Source organism: Ylistrum balloti, unplaced genomic scaffold (assembly GCF_031769215.1).
Source record: "Ylistrum balloti isolate Yb309-2 unplaced genomic scaffold, AGI_CSIRO_Ybal_v1 Utg370076, whole genome shotgun sequence".
Lineage (NCBI taxonomy): Eukaryota > Metazoa > Mollusca > Bivalvia > Pectinida > Pectinidae > Ylistrum > Ylistrum balloti.
In genome coordinates this window covers 122,207-141,923 of record NW_026782115.1, presented here as the reverse complement: position 1 = coordinate 141,923, position 19,717 = coordinate 122,207, and the positions used below count along the sequence as shown (strand labels likewise).

The following is a 19,717-nucleotide window of genomic DNA, read 5'->3' as shown; positions in this document are numbered from 1 at the left end:
TCCACAGGATATCTCTAGTACATTTTTATCACACGATTATTTTGTTATTATGGAAAATGTACTAATATGACACATTGCATGGTTTCTTCCTGTACAAATCAGTTCCTGACCATGTAAACTTCACCATATCTTTACTTTTTATCATATTTCCAAAAGGACAAATGGTAAAAAGTTAAGCTGCAACATAAAACATCCTATACACAATATCTTGATGTAAGAAGATGACATTGAAATCACATCACTCACAGATTGTCAAAATGGTGACACCAAGTGAAGCTGGGCTCAGGAATGAAATGGAAACTTAAAGCACTTTTTCTTCAGCATTAACAAAAAATGTTCAAATAGTAAAAACGATTTGAAATCTGTTTGTATTTTGTATCTGATTTATGAAACTCATTTAACCTTTTCTTTAAGTTTTCCGAGGCATGCGACAAGGAAACTCCTCTGTAAAATTCAGTTTCCCACTGTCAATAAATAAACAGTTAGCTTTTCCGTGTTTTTTGTACTATTGTAAATATTCTTAATTTTGAGTCGTCAAATTTCAGTGCATTATCACTTGTGACAATAAACAATATACCCTTGTATGAAATACTGTACTGTGATTACCAGTAGTGCAATCTTGCTTTAGCACAAAAATTTTCATAACAGAAAACACTAAAATAAGATATTATGCCAGAACATGTACTATGCATATATATATCCAAAAAGATATTAAAAAAAATTCAATATAAAACTCTACTTTAAGTAGAATTATAATTCAAATAAAAAACAAATTTGGATTACTTTCTCTTAACTTGATAGTACATGTACAAGTGTAAATGATATTAAGAATTCTTGCTCCTTTTCAGTATCTGTTGTTTAGCTGACAAATGACAAATTCTTTTTTTTTGCAATTGTAATAAGCAGTTACATTCTAGAGCTCAAACAGCAGTAAACATGTAAGTAAACAAATATCTTTGGTGACAGGTTATAAGCTAAAAGTCAAGTGGGAGGTGGTATGGGGTGAGATAGAGTAAAGGGAAGTTAAAACGAAACCAGTGAGAACAGGTCGGATGGGCTACAGAGTAAATATAAGGTGGGGGTTTGAAGGGGGTGTTGGGAGTCAAAAGTGAAAGCACTGACTATTTTTTGAAGGTGAGAGGTCAAGGGTCAATGGACATGAAGGTATGTATAGAGGAAAAATAGACAAACTTCGTGGTGGGATCAGAAAAGTTCATCAAGTTTTAAGATAGAATTGTTTGAATTCCATCATTCTCAATTTCTTTTTCACAATTTGAAAACCTACCATGAATAATAATTCATGCTTGTACCGTGTCATGAACCAAAAAAAAAAAGTTTTTTCCCTTTTTTTTTTATTTGCTTTATCCTCCGTTTGACTCACTAGAGTAAATCTAGTTACACTGCTATAGAACCTAGATATAGACACTCTAGATACAAAAATACATTTCCAACAGATTCTTGGAACATTCCCAAAACAAAGTCAATCATTGAATGCTTTAAAAATAAAACTGGACCAGAAAAAACTGCTTTAATAACAGAACTTAAGTTGTGATAAATAAATAAGATATTTTGTAGAAAAGGACTGGCCACAACTTTTCTCTAGAATCCTTGTGTAAAACTGTCTTAACAATAAAAATACTTTGACAAGTTCTTTATAGAGCACTTTCAATTAAAAAGAAACATCTGATACAAGGAATGTGGTTTATTTTCAGATTAAATGTCAATAAATTATGGCACAAACAGATGTTTTATACCGATACATATATACATATTTTCTCCCCTGTATCCTATCAAACTCTGATTGTATTGCATATAAATCACTGTTAACACTCTTCACAGAATATATTCGTAGCCAAATGCATTCATACTCACATAAAACTCATCACAATAATGTTCAATCTTTAAATATTCTGTCATCCAGCAATAAATTTTAATCCAATTTGGTCATTTAAAATCAGTGCTTTGCTACTAGCTTTCTTTTTCGTGACAAGTGAAACCTCGAACCCTGAGTATTCTAATATCTTGTCTAATTCCAAACAATGGTGAAATCCAATTTTTCTTAAAGAGAAACCAGCTCATGTGTGTATTACATGATTTTGTCAAAATTGACTAATTCACTGTGTCTATAAATAGTTAATCATTTTCTGGAATATACCTTCTCATGAAGAATTCATTCAAAGAAGAAACAGGTGAAAAACAATGTTAGGGAACTTATGATAATGTGTACTTATAATATCATCTTATGTGACAGAAATGCATCATATTTTGCACCAAAATTCTTACCACACGAAACATAATATTACCAACACTCTACATGGAAATTGTAGTGCAAATGTCAATACTTTCTACACATGATTTAAACATAAATTTTATGAAAAAATGATATTTTTGAGAAACCCTATACCAACATGGGGAAACTATTCAAGAAGACCAGGACAGAAAATTGAAAGGTATTTTTGGTGAACAAATGTGGTACATGTATGTGCAAACAAATGAAAGGTCAATTTGAATGCATGTGCCGAATTAGAAAGGATTTACTACAAGGGTATAAGACACTGACTGGCAAGGAGACTATGGGACATAATCTACAAATCAAGTAAAAGCTAAATGCAATTACAGGACATATTGAAGTCCTCAAAACTACACGAGGAAATTTTTGGTTTTACCCTGTTTCTTACTATCATTTTCAGAAAGACTTCTTTTTGCAACCCCTCTCTCCCACCCACCACCCAATTTTTATTAAGAATTGGATATCAATGTGTCTGAAAAAGGTCTTTTTTTTTTTAAGAACACATACAAACACACATACAGAATTAACATACATAACATCATTATTAAAGTCCCACAGCTCTGGCAAATATTGATCATTTATGATCACAGTAAGTAATAATAAATTTATTTATAGTCTGATAGTAAAAATTAAATTGTTTTTACGGTTTTTGACAAAAAAGAAGAAATGGTCTTCTTTTTAAAAAGTCAAATTCTAATCGATTTTGACTAATAACAAACTCATCTGATATCTCATTGATAAAAACATAAGTTACATACGTATTTGATGGAAACAAAGAAATCAACTTTTTAAAATCCTGTAACTGACAAGCGTTAAAGGATTACTGTCAATATCGAACTCATCCTAAATGAACCAGTATACCAAGTTCAAATCTGACTGTAATAATATCACTTTATACCAACTTTAGTTAGAAAAAAAATAAAAATTTTAGTTACTTGATGGAAACAAAGAAATCATCTATTCTGAGGGAATTTATTTCCTGTAGCTTGTTGACCGATGTCTGACTGAGATCTTATTGATATAAAGCAATATACAAAACGTGGTTTAGGTCTTACAATAAGAATTAAAGTTACTTGATGGAAAATAAAAAAAAGATGTACTTTAACATTTTGACTCTATCAAATGTTGATGGATTTTTTACCACTACTGAACTCATCTCTGATCTAACTGGGCCCTGTGGAACAGGTGAGCTAAAATAAAGTTATTCAGTGGAAAGTCACAACAGAAAAATAGACACAGCCAGACAAACATACATACAAATAGACTCACAGGTAGACCAAATACAATAAGCCACCTGGTCTTTGATCTCGGAGGCAGAAAAAAATTACCGGGGCCCTACCATGAAAACTTGACTTCATCAATTTGACAGTAATTGCTATGTGTGATATGGGTGGTTTGGTGGTGCAGCAGTAAGACTCTCACTTTTCATTTAAGTAAGCTGTGTTTGAGTATGGGGTGACCTGCCCTGATGCTCTTGTTTCCTCCCACAATAAGACCCTTTATGTAATTCCATTTGGGTCAACAAGAATGGCTGACATTTTATAATTCTTCAGAGACAACAAAATAAAAACCTTGAATATTAGATATACACACTATAAAGAATGCTTCCATGTACATGATTCTCAGTGTGCAACAACATTGAAAGTGATCACAGCAATGATGAAATGAGTTAATCATTGATGTAAAGAATAATTTCTAAATTTCTCTATATAAAAAATCAAAATAAATGCCCATTCAGGGCCATTACCATGTGCATGATCAGGGCTGTGAACACTGTGCATGACTAGTGACACCACTATATGCATTATCAGGACCTATTAGGTGAATTTTGTTCATCTGCAGTCAAGAGTATAGAGTATCTATTAGCAGTCAACAAATATTTCTAAAATTCACAGATATTTTTTTTTTCTATCTAACATAATTAAACTTTAACGTGAATCTATCACTACCATTCAGTTCATACCTCTTTTCCACATAATCATCCATTCAATACCACCTCTCTCACATAATCACAGTAATGTCACATACAATAAACTCCTCCTTGGCGTTTTCTTAGTTGATCCGGAGAAATCCTCACTCAGTTGAGGGCAGCTATAATCTCTCCTCAAATACATTATGGAAAACAGATGGCATATTTGGACCCTATATAGGGAATAGTGGTAGGTCATGTCATCTGATGGGTCGCCAATTGTGGTCGGTCTTGGAAACAAGACATGACGTCCTGTGCCAGCAGTTAAACGTCAGTCTTGTCATGTCAGGTGCTCAACAGACCATGACAAATGACCATACAGACATGTCCTACATGGTGTTGTCAGGCCTGAATCAATCAGCATTTCACACCAGAATGGTGTACCGATTAACAAGCACCAAATCTGGACTCTTGGCAAGTCTGCAGGTACAACATGTTTGTATCGCAAAGACAAACAACATGGCTGACTGCTCTATGACTAGTTATACACAAGATTCATGGCTGTGTCAGCATTTGCTGTGAGGATCTCTAGACTACTATCATCTGGTGTTGTCACGGCAGTACCTGACCCAGAGCTGGGTGCACTCAGTTCATTCTCACGCACATGGAGAGGAAGCTCAAGTTTTGGAGTGGATTCTCGGTTGATGGGCGTTCCTATAGGTGTGGTTTTACTGGAGCTTGATGTTGAACTGCTTGGAGACAGTTCCATGCCTAAGACCTCTTTCAGCACGTCAGGTAATTTTCTACTGTTCTTAAGTTGGAGGAAAATACTTTCAGCTTTCTTCAGGGTTTCCTCTAGGTGTATGGCTAAGCTCATATCATTGATGTGCTACAAAACAGAAAGGACATGTGAGAAGGTGACAATGAGACGTAATATATGTCCATGAAAAGTAATCACAGACTGAATTTTCCAACAATATTCTATATTCATAGATATTTCTCCACCGATGTTTAATTTCCTGTGCATATGAAATGAGTCATTTTTCAATGGTGATAAATTACAGTTTAAAAACAGATGAAAACAAATATAGCTAAATATTATTCCATTTTAACAAAGCATTCAATTTATATTTAATTCAAATGAAAATAAAACTTGTAAAGAATTAATGCCACTCTTTCATTTTTGATTTACTAAGAGAAAATCAGACAAATTTATGGAATCATTTTGTTACAAGTTTTGATTCTGATGTCAGTGAAACCTTTCAATACTACTAGACATACTAACCTTTAGGATTTCTGTGAAGCCAAATTTGTTCTCAATGAGAGTGATTTTCTCTGTATCCAGTATTGCCAGGCATATCAGTAGATGGAAATTCTTACAGGGTCGCTCTGTCCAGATCACCTGCAATGAATCAACATCTTTTTACCATATATAAATACTTTTTTCTATTGTGTATTTTACTCTTTATAGCAACAATGACTGCAACTTATTAATGAATGTTCTAAATTAATATTACAATGACAGATTTTCAAATGATGTAAAAATCTGCTTCAGTTTCACCAAGAAAAATGTTGCATGTATGATAAATACTCCTCGATTTTCTGTTGTAATTTTTCATTATAAGAGAGATAGCTACTTTCCAGTTGCCAGTTACGGGACAAACAGATATATCCTTTTTATCTTTGACTTGTTATGAACAACTAAACCACACAGTGCTAAACAGTATTTTTGCAATATATATATATAGTTCACAGTATCAGAAATTTTTTGGAGGTTAGCTTGAGCAGTTTTATATCACAGCACAATTTACTAACTTAGATAGTACAAATGATGAACTAAACACTGACAAACTGATCAAGAGACTTAACTTGTGTTAAGGTCAACAAAAACAAAACAAGCAAGTGTGGAATTACAAATCTTCAAAACAGAATGTCTGTGCAAACACTTACCTCCCATAAACGCTGTACGTCACTGAAGGAGAATTCCCTCTTGAAGAAGATGAGTAACCATCGGAAACAGAAGTAGAAGTTTCCAGAATCATGGCTCTCTGTGGGAAATAAACACGGTGTTACAATTCATTCAAAATTTATTCATAACCGAGGCTCATCTTTATGATCACACAGACTAGATACTAAACAATTTCAAAATGGACTCTTACCTAGATAGCTACACAGTTCTGGATCCGAGAACTGCATCAACCTGTGGATATCTGCGAGCTGGTTTTTCATTCCTTTCTGGTCCATTTCAAAGTTTTCCCACTATAAACAGAACAGACTGTAGTAATGGGAGCTCAATTAAGTCATCTTGATATCATAACCTGTCTTTCAAAAATCTGATAAATGATCTCTATGGTAAACACAATCCTTCCCTAAAAAATGCTATGATTCCCTTTAATATTACTTTTTATATATCATTATTAAGTTTCCATGAAAGCATAAACTTTATGTTTACAATTTCATATTATTTTATATAAAAAGATGTGAGCTTTGACCATACATTATTTATTATGGCAATTTAATGTAAATCACATTTTTCCAAGCTTAATCAAATAACAGTAATTTGATTCAACTACTCCACTAAATACAATTACAAGATGGGTGCTGAGACATACCTCCAGCTCTGGACTATTTAGACTTACCACTCTATCCATGAGACCAGCAAAGCACCAGAAAGCATCCACTTCATTCTCCATGACAACAAGGATGGGCGATAACAGATCACTCATCCCTTGTACATAACCTGGAAAGTTCAATTCACCTTCATATAAACCAATTGTTATTGTTATTTTTTCTGAAAGACATTTTTTTTCGCATTGATTTCAAATAAATTCAACTGATCAAAATTCCAGGTATTGTTTTGCAATAATGTTTGCAGCAGGGTCTCCTTGTAGGAGCAGCTGGTGGCTGCCTCACTGAACATCATACACAGATGGCCTCCTGCATGCTATATAGAGCATAAAGTTTAAGGGATTTGCCCATGGATACAACCATGACAGCACAGACTGATTTATGATCTCAGCTTCTTGAGAAATAAAAACCAGTCCTGTATGAATCAAACTACACATCTCAGATTTCCACTTTAGGATATAAAGTCAGTAGCTCTATCAACGTAGCTATGGCAACCAAATATTACTATTGACAAGTTCTTACTGTATTCAAATCAAAGAGAGAAACCTTCACAACATTAAGCTTACCTAGATCAAAGTTGTACATGCAGTAGGTCATGAGGATATCGTTTAGGACCTGTAGGTTAGGATTACATTCTCCCTCAAAGAACTTGTGTGTACGATCTGTTCGTGTCACATCCTTCTCTGTAAATGAATTCGATAAACATAATTAATTTTTCTATCGATAAGATTTATCTAATAAATGAAGGTACTTATTTTTTTTCTTAAGTTTGTTTTGTAAAATTTTACAAAATTACAAAATAAGTTATAACAGCTTATAAGAGTGCCAAAGTGGTCTGAATGAATCACACTGGAAAAAATTAATTCAAAGAATACATGTGTCTTATTAAAAAAAAAAACAAAAAAGGGAAAAAATGGCATAAAAAGATAAACAAAATTACCTATGAGACATTTTCTTTCCCTTAACAGAGAGAATCTTTTCTCCTGGGCATCACTGATGGTCTTCCATTGTAACTTCATCCTGAAGTAGTCATCTCTACAACAAGTCAGGGTACAAATCACCTGTATATCTAATACTTTACAAGTTCTCATGTTCAACGCTTCTCAATTTTTCTATTTTCATTGGTAAAAGTTGCTTTGACATGTAACTAGCATATATCTTGTATTAAGAACTAGAATCGGTTATAAAGATAAACCTTTCAAAATATTTAATTTTAATTCAGTTTATGAAGAAATTAGATTAAATTTGAGAAATTTTTCCTGTTTTATCGATGTGATGCAAACTGCTTCATTTTAAAAGACATTTGTTTAAGTTGTAATGCTTTTTGGAAAAGAATCACTTCCAGTTCAAGAAAACAATAAAACATAGGTCACGGACAGATGTCAGTATGCAACCTTACACTTTACGCTTTCTTTCATCAGCTCTTGATTTGTAGGTTGACTGCCAGTCGTAGTATCCCAGTAGAAACTTCCACACCTCTATCCTTATACAGGGGTCCACACCCTGTAACATAACAGTACATCAGATTTAAACAATGTTGTACACGTAAAGAAGGATTCCTTTTTTATTTCCAAAGTTTTGCATTTTTGCCTTTCAAATTGAAGTGTCCTGATGTTGAGTTTGTCTTGATGAGAATAGATTTTAACATACATCTTTCTTGTGTCTTGTTTTTTGTCATTCAAGAGAAAGGATCAAGCACAACTCAACTCAATATCATTTTTTCGATAATGTTGATTCCCCTCAGTGGTAGAACTCAGTGGCAGAAATTCATTTGGTATATAGGGTCCCAGATTTGAAGATGTAAAGGCCACAAAAATAAATATATGACCTTCAGCATATTGGCATTATGATCAAGAGTAAATCAAAAAAGTTGTGTTGTTAAATGTCAAGTAAGCAAATATCTATCTTGTAGGTAACTCATTGCTCAGGCAATAAGTCAATGTCAGTAATAAGCTCACTTAAATGTATCAACTTTCTGAAGAACTGCCAAAAAATTAATTTGCCCACCTTCTTACTTCAGATTGAAATTTTGTGTTTACTCACTGGGCCTACTGAAGGATGAATATAATGAAACTGGTTTTTGCAAAATCATACCCCTCTGAAAATGACGTCTTTCAGATTCTCAACGTCCTTGATACGACCATCTCTGTCCATGTGTTTTGACCACTGCTGTGAGTCAAGGGTCCCCCCACGGACTACTTCTGGACGAGTGGGCAGTTTGGTCTGCAAAATAAGAAAAGATGCATTAGCAAAAATAGTATCTAGAGCTTGTAGTATAAGTCTGGTATAAGAAATAAAACATCACTACAGTTGTGTTTCTTTACATCTTCTGTCAGAAATTTGACTCTTTCAAACCACAACAGTCAGGCACCATCTGCCTAAACATTTCCAAACATGCTTAAGATTTGATGGTATTTTTCTGACCATTGTAAATGAAGTGAACAAAATCACTCATTATAAGAATAAGGAAAACAGACAGAGTTATCCCCTCCTGCCTACTCTGTTACCACAGACAATTATCTATCAATCAATCTCTGTTACCTTTGTAACAACCTCAAATCCAGATTCAACCTGTTGACTGATCTCCATGCCAGGAATATCTTCCTGTAAAATTTCAGCCACTTCTTCCTTCGGTCGACTTGTCACTATATCTGGCGTCATTATAGTGTCACGCAAGAAGTTGGTGACCTTGGCAAACCCTCCAAGGGCAGTGGTGTAAGGATCATTGATAAATTTCTGTAAAAATCAATATAATTGCTCATTAAGTGTTATCTTTCACTTAAGAGTTAATAGCAGACATTTTAAATACATTATATATATATATATTTTTATATGTGGTGCAGGATGGGTCCAGGTGTCCAATTCTCATCAGTTTTTGGAGAGTGTTGGTGAAAGCAAGTGATTCCTGTGAATGTCAATTTTGCTTCTACTGGTCCAGGAAAATATGTCAATTATAAAATCTTAATGAATATTTAAAACGGAACATTAAGAAATAAGAATACCTAATCATTCTGAAAGACATACTGATACGCCAAAAACTGTAGAACTTACAGTATAACACATCAGGTCTGGCAAATATAGCCCCATAATTTCCAAATCTTAGTGAGGGAATCAAACTTGTAAGTGTCTTGTTGAAAAGCCAGCATGCAATCAAGTGAATTTTATACAGCATGGTATCAATAGTGAAGTCTGAATTTGTTTAAAAGCACTCTCCTTTTAACTGATATTCTCAGCAGGTTAACAAATTCTATAATAAGAATTATGAAGCAACTGCTTTGATAAAAGTCTTACTTTGTTATGACAAGATATTAGCATGCTAATGATACATAGTTACTAACGATGGGCATAACCTGGATACCTTCTAATTCAAGGGTTTTAAGGTTACACCTTGCCCCCCCCCGGGTCTATCTAGGATTTTTACTTCCACCTTTCACACAAATTTAAATACTTCCACCTTTCACACAAATTTAAATTGAGACACACAAACAGTAAAAACCATTGTAAACGATAAAGCTTGTTTAGATATACCCTATATAGACTGTGTTACTTATTATCTACATTGTTTATTAACTTACTTCTCAATTTTTATTTAACAGATGGTATATTATCTTATACAGAAAAAATTAATAATACTTTGATATCGACTTTTGAATACAGAATTATTGTCAAAATATGGTGGGGATTCCATCTTTAGATAAGTTACATGATTGTAACATCTTGTCTCATACATATCAAGTATTTGTGAGTCTGATCATTAAGCTGGTGTATACTGTAAGGCAGAAACTTAATCTTCAAATGAGTTACATCAGACCTCCTTGTCTAATCAGTGTATTTTATGAGACTTATTATCAAGTTGGTTACAAGCAGACTATACAGTATCCTGTTACAATAATAGTTTAATTGCTTGTTAAGATAAACACCATGTCTGGATCTGTGTATTAATGTGTTGCCCTTGTTGAATTTCTCTTCAATTTGATGATCACAGAAGAACTTATCCAAACCAGCCTCCCTGTTCATGATTCATGAGATTTTTTCGTAGTTTCTAATTTAAGAATTTTATTTTAGGAAAGCATAATTAAAGTTAAAAAGAAACCCGAGGTATGATTTTCACACATTTCAAGAAAATGTAAAGCAAATATTTAAAAGAAACAACATTTTTATGTATTAATAGTACAAAAAAACCCACACATAGCAAGATAGAATGTCTAAAGTTTTCTGTCTAGCACTTTAAAGATCCACTTTAATTAGCCACACTGAAGTGAAACTGACCAGTTTTTATTGTAGACAGAAAGGATTAGAAATATTGTCACTCATGTTAACAACAGTAACTAGATGATAATAATATGATTATAATTAATATAATATGAATTTCCATGAAGGAATGCTTTTTTTTTATAGTACATGTATATTTATACTAAAAGTACCTGGTATTATTAACCTTGCACGGCATTGAAAAAAAATAGTAAAATTCAAATTCTAACTGCTATGCTTCCAAAACTTTTAACTAAATAACTGTATGGAATATTCATTTTAAAGTAAATTGAGAAAATTTACTTGAAGAAAGCTGAAATATAATGATGTCTAGATGGAATTCTTTGACTATAAGATAGATATCAAGTAATGATAAAGTACAACAGCATTTATAGATGGAATGGGGCATACAAAGCTTTGTCATGAAAGTTATAAGTTTAAATGGTTGCCCATGTATATAGAAGACCAGTCACAGATACTCTTTTGTCTGACAAAATTCCACACACATTTTGTTAAACACGTATGTGCTTCTATGGCAAGCTGGCTATTTTTACAGCACTGTTGAATAAGACGAAGCTTACAAAGTGTGACATTGTGTGGGAATGAATTAAGGTAACAATTTACAAACCATACATTAGTAAACAGCATCAACAGATAAGCAACAGGAAACTGACCGGTCACCAAAATTAATATTACTATTACATGTCAAACTATATGGAAAAAGGTAACATTTAGACTTGCAACTCCATCATGGCTAGGAAAGGGGGAGTAAGAATTTCAGGACCACTCCCCCCTACCCCCATTCCTCGTACCCAACTTCCCACAAAAAAAATATGAAAAAAACATACAAGACAAATTGAATTGAAGCAAAATCCAAGAATATTTTTGTCAAAAAAACTACTGTATTTTCCCAGTTTATGAAGATACAGGCTGATTAATAAGTTATGAGCTTTTTTATTTTGAATATTTTTTGAAATAGAAGAATTAATTTTGAGAATATTCAACCAGTAACAAAGAGATGAAAGTATTTGTATAATTCTAAAATCACTTAACACCTTGAATAAATGTGTTAAATAGCTGTTGACCTAACAGGACTGTAAAAACCAACATTTCAACCTGAAAATAGATCACTAGACAGTATGTTGAGAACTGTTTGTATCAAGATGTGATGCACAATTGGTACAAACTTGGACAGCTGGAAATACAACTCTTTCATCTTACAAGCTAAATATACATGTTTCCAACAAACAATAATATGTAAATAAATAAAAAAAAGTGGTAAAAAAAACTACATTTATAAGGGAAAGAAAAAAAACATACCATATTTGGAAATAAGAATTTAAGGCACAAAAACATATTTGTATTTATATCATTTGTTTTTAAGTAAATTTCAGGACAAAAAAAATTTAAAAGAAGAATTTAATTTTCCAGTTCCAGACAGACACTAGTGTGGCAAACAGTCAGAAAAACATATATATAAGTAATAATTCAAACCAGAATATCAAAGAATGATCTAACTACAACAAAAGAGCAAAACACGTTATTTTTTTAACCGAGCAAACCAGACATGTGAGTCTTATAAAGGACTGTTACTTTGTTAGGGACCTTGCCAGTCAAAACTCAAACTTTTGAAAAGCAACCTAAACACTTTTCTTTATTTAAAAAAAAAATAATGGGACCAGTCAGTTTGCATTAAGCAGATCATTATATATACCAGCAGTACTCACCCGTGAGTCAGAGTCAAACAAATCCTCATGCATCTACGTTTAGAATGTGTCATTAACTAACTAGGAACACTACCGAGTAACATATTATTAGATAGACACTTGTTTGTATAATATATACATACACATATATCTATTTCCAGAAATATTTGCATTCAAGCATTTTTGACAGATTAAAGAATTTGTGTACAAACCTGTCTACAGAGGCCATTCACAAGGGAACAGAGAAAAATGGCCTTTATACACAGGTAGCTTTTATATAGATGTTTAATCACTACAAATTACATTACAAAGGGAAACAAAGGGTTGTCTTTATAGACATGTGGCATTTGTACAATGGTGACTTTTAAGACAGATTTGAATTTATCAGGCAAAAAGCAAAGATATTAATTACATGTATAGCTTAAGCCTGACCAAAGACATAACATGAACCTAGCCAAGAGAAGTGATTATGAGTATGATGAAATGAACATTAAATTTCTGTGATAACAGAATAAAGATAATTTAAGATCACAATTCATAAAGTATGTTGAAGAATATTAATTTTCTATTGAAGAATATTAGTTCAAACCAGTAAATAAATTTGTGTCTTGTTATACAGATTGTAGTCATTGTCTTGCAGCCCTAGTTTTCTCTCAAACTATGTATCTGCTTTGACTGGGGAACTGAGGTTCATCATCTGAATCCCACAATACAACTTATAAATTCAAGCTTCATTTACACAGTCACCTACATATACCCAAACTGTACTGGATGGATTTGGGATTTAACATTTATCAGTATTATTATAGAACATATCTCATGTCCATCAATTCATGAAATTCCAGAATTAGCCTGAATTTTTCCCTTCCTTTCTATTCATCCCCTGTTCTTACTCTTAATATGAACTTGAAAATTCTCAAAGAAATTGCTATAATAACTTTTAATTATCAAATCCCTTTGAGAAAGATCCATTCTGTATTTCTCACAAAATAGTCATAAACTTTCATCATCAAAATTCAAGATGGCTACCTGTCAGCCATTTTGTTTATTTGATCAGCCTTAACATCAAAAGGGTACAACTTGAGACCAATGAGAACCTATTTATAAAATTTGAGATAGATCCAACCAGTACTTCTTGAGAAATAGTGATAACACCCAATCTTTCATTGTCAAAATCCAAGACAGCCACCTGTCTGCCAATTTTTTTGTTATTTCTATAATCAAAATGGCACAACAAGGGACCAAGGGGTCTTCATATGGGTTTTCAGTAAGATCCATCTAGCACTTCTTAAGAAATGGCAATAACAAGATTTGGTTACAGATGGACGATGGACAAAGGAAGATGGACAAAGGACAATAGACAAAGGACGATGGACAAAGGACGATGGACCACAGATGTACAGCAATTTAAATAACCTCCAATAAGATGGTGGGCTAAAAATAGTAATATGATGCAATAAAAGCAAGGACACTGCAAAGCAAGGAATTCCCTTCCAACAGACAACAATTTTTTATGTATACATTTGAAGAAATAACAGGAAACACAAACAGTAAATTATTGCTTATTTGTATGGTTTACAAATAAACCCTGATATTTCAGGGTGTATTGTGTGATATCCCATCAAATTCGGTTGAGTAACATTTCTTCCATAGAATGTTGCAGACAAAGGTGTTATCAACATTTAGCTACACGAACCTTGACCTTTGACCCATGATCCTCACACTTGATTTGGACTATTAGTTGTGTTCAGTCTCATTAGAATAGCTTGGATATTTTTCAATTATTTTTATAGATGAGACTTAACTACATTCAGTTTAAATGATCTTTTGACCTTGACAAAAGATTAATATCAATTATATTACAGACAAATAGTATCCAGAGAGACACACATACTCCAACATTCCCTTTCTCCAAATAAGGATATTTCCAAATTGAAACTAGACAAAGAAAAAAACTTTAAAAACAGTGACAAGTCCTTTAATATAACTGTTAAATGAATATAAGATACCACTGGCCAATGCTGTGTCGTTACCTGATAATAAGCCCATCCCCTGATTTTATAGGACTATAGAGGAATGCTGGTCTAACTGCTTATTAATAGATAAATATAGTATTTTGAAAGTAACAAATCTGTCTTCAAAATGGAAAAATAAGAATAGCACCGCCATGATAAAACCATTTAATGTTTATAATGAATTATCTCTCTTTACAATGAAACCTATTTTTTTCTCATTATATATAAATACAAACTACGTTGTAATAAAATCAAAGCCATGACTAGGCCTGTACACTATATACTTACAGTGACACGATATGCTGAAGAGTCTGAGAACAGGTGTAACTCATCAAACGACTTGGACAGCATGTCAGGGTCATGTTCTTGTACTATAAACAGCCGACTGTCATTTGGTGACCTATGATAATCAAATCATGAGTAATCAAAATCATATTGAACTACCTGTAGACTCCAATTCAAGGTACCACTGGGCATTTTAAAAGGATATGCAAAAATGTATACAATACATAATTCCATATAAAGCATATTTTTCATCTGGATTGATCTGTTACAGAAATGTGTAATATCAAGTCTACATTCTGTACTTTAAGCTCTAACTTAGTTAGACATGAACACAACCCAACAAAATGGTTACAACATGTGCATTTTATTACACAGAATGCAACACCATGTACGCTATCTTCCAATTAATGTCAAAGAACATTAAGAACCAATTATGTGCTATCTTACAGAAAACAGACTAAAGTATATTCCTAAAATTTTATATATCAGTTTTTAAAAATTTACATAATCATATCTGATAGATGTGAATTTGAACCAGGACAAAAAATGTACTAAACAAAAAAAAAGCAAAAAATGTGTCCCCCCCACCTCCACCGACATTTCATATATCATAATGATGGATTCAACAGATAACATTGAAACCCCACCTCTTGATATGAATGTATTTGCCAATCTGTTGAAGTAGAGCCTTGCTACCTCCACTGTGGAAATGTAGGGCAGGATATGTCGTCCCATCTTTCAGGATGAAAATAATGTATGCCCATCCATGGTTTGGTGCATTCCTTTTGAAACTTTTCAAATCCATTATATCAAAACTGACATTGTATCTCTTTCTTGATTCTGCTTTTGAACTCTCTGTATTCAACAAAAAAAACACAATAAGCAATATGGTCACAATGTAACATTTATTTTCAGTGTTGAACAATGTTTCTAGTTAGTTAAATTCGATATTTTAATTACCTTACTGATAGGCGACACTGCCTAACAATGAGTCTGTTTGATAAAAGGCTGTTTCGTTACGTAACTCAAGTGGTTTATATGTTATTTCAGAAGAAATTTCATAGATATATTCAAACCAGTCCAGTATTTTTTATCTACATGCAAGATATTTTCAACCCATCAGAAGGTTGGAAGTCTTAGTCCTTTCTGCAGTAAAAGTTTGAGCTATCTGGCTGTCAAAGGCTGATCAAGGCTGTGCTTTACTTACCACTGACTACATTGTCCTTGTCTGGTTTGTACCCTACAGAACATGTTGTACCAATCACAGCCCATTCCTGGTCATTCTGATTGCTATCTAGACTTTGAACATCTTCTGCCTTCCATTCAATAAAATTTCCTTCAGACTGTAAATTCAATCAAGAAACATCATAAATGTTCAAAAAAAAAAAAAAAAAAAAAAAAAAAAACAAAAAAAAAAAAAAAAAACAAAAAAAAAAAGTATTTAGATAATTATTCCTGATGGGAAAATGAGGTATCACATTAATCAAGTAATCATTCTATGTCAAGTGATCTCATTAATGACTGGAATGTTTCTTTTTATAAGACGATAAACCTAAATCTGTATTATGGGTGAAAAATGTAATTTTCATGATAGATCTACTTCCAAGTTCAGAAAAGATTAGATATTGTTGATAAAAAACTTATTGCTGACACCAATTCATGTAAAGTTAAGTATGAAATAATGTTAAGTTTTACATTGAAATATATCCAGTCATTCTCAAAGTACAACGATGTTAAGTCAATGTTTAAATTTGATTTTGACACAGCCACATTGAGGAAGGAAGATGAACATATACTAAACAAAACAAAAATTTCCCTGTTATAAGTTATCATGTGCTTACCTCATGTTAGTTGATTATATAGATATTTTTCAGCTACTTACCGGTATGTGTTTTGGAGGAATCTCTGGATTGATTGACAACACATTGAGTGAAATTAGCTGATGTCAGGTGAGAAATTCAAAGACTGTCTCACAGAACAAAATAAATTCCCTCACTTTACTAAAGAATTGAGCAGTTGAGTTTTGTAAAATACTTTATGCACTATCGCAAAACATTTATCACTTGACAATTCAACATTTTGTTTAAGATTGTATAGATTAACACAATGCTGTTTCTGTTGAAAGAAAAGAGGGGAAAGGTTATTGGCATGCAACAAGAGACATTGTCAGTGGCAATTTAAATGCAATTTCGTATCCGGATGGAATTTTAGTACCAGTCACCATTCCATTTTCACAGTATCAAGGAGCTGGGTCTATTTTACATCACGATAATGGGACATTTCATACCAGTATCATGACTTCTACCTTTTTACAGCAGAACAATGCCCAAGTTTGGGATCGGCTTGCAAAATCCTTTGAACTGAATCCAATTGAGCACATCTGGGATGTTGTTCAAAGACAAGCACAGCATTGACCTAATCTGCACTCAGGGAACTTGCAGGAACTGATCTAGGTACATAGCAGAAGGAGTGGAATGCCATCCCAGCTCAAACCATTCAACAATATGCACAAGCTCTATGCACAAGCATTGTAACACTGTGTTCCCTGACAATAATAGTCACACAAGTTACTAACACCATTCTTAGAGACATGACCAACTCATGTCTTATACACCATATAAAGTCAATGAACGATAATGGATTATGGTTGGCATTAAAATACCAATATGCAGACATCCTTCTAAATGACTTGACTGACCATTTATTACATTTCATTGAAAGACTTACACTGTCAAACAAATCTAAAGTGGTTGCCTGCATGTTGGCCATTTTGTTTTTTGATCAGTCCAAAAATCAACAGGGCACAACTAGGTACCAATTGAAACCTATGTAAGAAACTTCAGAAAGGTACATCTAGTACTTCTCATGAAACAGCAATAACAAAAATAGTTCAATCAGTCCAGACACCAGACTAAGTATTGAAGGATGATGGATTAATCAACAGACCAAGGACACTGGGCAACTTGGACAGCACCTGACAATAGTGCGTTAAAAATAAAAAAATGCACAAGTACTGCACCTTATGAGTCAAGTAAACTCTTCCTGGTATATGAGCATCTTTATCGGCTGTTGTAGAATTTACATTTACATGAATGTAAACTCCATCTCTCTCAAATAAAACCTAAAAGACAAAACATAATCAAGGAATTAGCAAAAAAAAAAAAGAACAGAATATCTATTGGTGAAGCATTTACAAAAAAATCTGATAGTGCTATTGCATGTTTATTTGGCAATGAGGATATTTTTGAATTGTAAAGACAAATTATATTTTTGAATTGTAAAGACAAAGATCTGATAACATTGATGAAAGACATATTCTGATATCCTGTAACATATATTCATTTTTTTTTTGTCATTTTACACTAATTAACCCCAGTCATTATACAATGTTTTCCTTGTGTCACAAGTAATGCCATTACATTTCCTCTGCTGTAAACAACAGAGGTAAAGGGATTTACACTTTAGACTTCGGGAGTATTCAAATATGTAAGACAAAAAAGATAGAAAGTCACTCGAATACTAGATAACATCACGGTTTGTTTCTGTGTTGTTTTCTTATGAATTTGTATGTAATATGTCGGCCCTAATAGATGTCTATACACAATTTGGTGCTGCAGACAAAAACATTTTGCTATTTCAAAAGGATATTGTGACTTATTGTCAGAAAAACCAATCATTATACATCAACGAAATGGCTTTGGGTGAAGTAAGTCTCATTTATAGCGTAATTATTTACTATTGTCCCGCCCCCTTTTCATATTTCAGACAACTATCAGAGTATATATTACAATGTGAAAAGTGTCTTAATCTCTATTTGTTTCCTGTCAAATAAGAACGAAGTGAGTGAAGCGATGATGGACTTCTAAAAAACTTTTTTTTTTTTGCTTCATTATTTACTTTCTGTTTTGAATACTTCTGTAATAAAAACAAATTTCTATCACGTAAACATTCATTTGCGACCAACATCGTGTCAAATATTTGCATCAGTTTATAACAATGACACCAAACAGATTCTGTTATGAATACAAGTTATTTATGGGTTATGAATCACGATACATTCCCGATGAGATTTCTGCATGTTATGATTCCAAATGTCAAATATATACAACGAAGACTTGGTCACTCAATAACCAAATCTGTACTGCAGTACTGCTTCAGCCGACATGGTAACGTCCACGTTTGAACACATCAAAGGGGCTGTTAAGAACAGTCTCTCATTATGCTGAAGACAGTTCAGGAAAACGTTCCTCTCTAAAAAAAATCGTAGAAACACTTATATCTACCTGTGACTGCGAAGCCATCCTTCTGTGTGTGTGTATGACGTCAAGTTAATCATGAGGGTCACCTGTTGCCGCTCATATCATATCAAATAAATCATTGCGGAAGTATGTAATCGTCATCAGATGTTCAGAAAATAAGTTATGTCTAATTTGATTAAATTACGTTCATAATTTTAAGCATATTGAGAAGGAAAATGGTAACGAAATTTGCAAACCTTGGTATTCATATGGGCAATATTTTGATTTTTGTAATGTTTTGTGGGACAAGAATCCATTCGGACCATTTCTTGGTCGACGTCTTAGTTAAAGTAAAAGCCGAAGAAATTCCGTTGACTTGCTCACATGACGCAAAT

At 33.0% G+C, this 19,717-nt stretch overlaps 1 protein-coding gene across 1 annotated transcript; it reads right to left on the bottom strand.

Moving 5' to 3' along the window:
• Window positions 1-4,046: 4,046 nt before the first annotated feature.
• Window positions 4,047-19,420, bottom strand: LOC132549724 (TBC1 domain family member 15-like). Its single transcript, XM_060213679.1, is given in 16 exon segments — window positions 4,047-5,088; window positions 5,485-5,601; window positions 6,150-6,247; window positions 6,359-6,458; window positions 6,839-6,939; window positions 7,394-7,510; window positions 7,768-7,862; window positions 8,227-8,330; window positions 8,922-9,050; window positions 9,369-9,563; window positions 15,088-15,199; window positions 15,732-15,939; window positions 16,292-16,427; window positions 18,104-18,205; window positions 19,368-19,399; window positions 19,402-19,420. Coding segments are annotated over 16 exon segments (2,016 nt in total). The 3' UTR covers window positions 4,047-4,737.
• Between the last annotated feature and the right edge of the window lie 297 nt (window positions 19,421-19,717).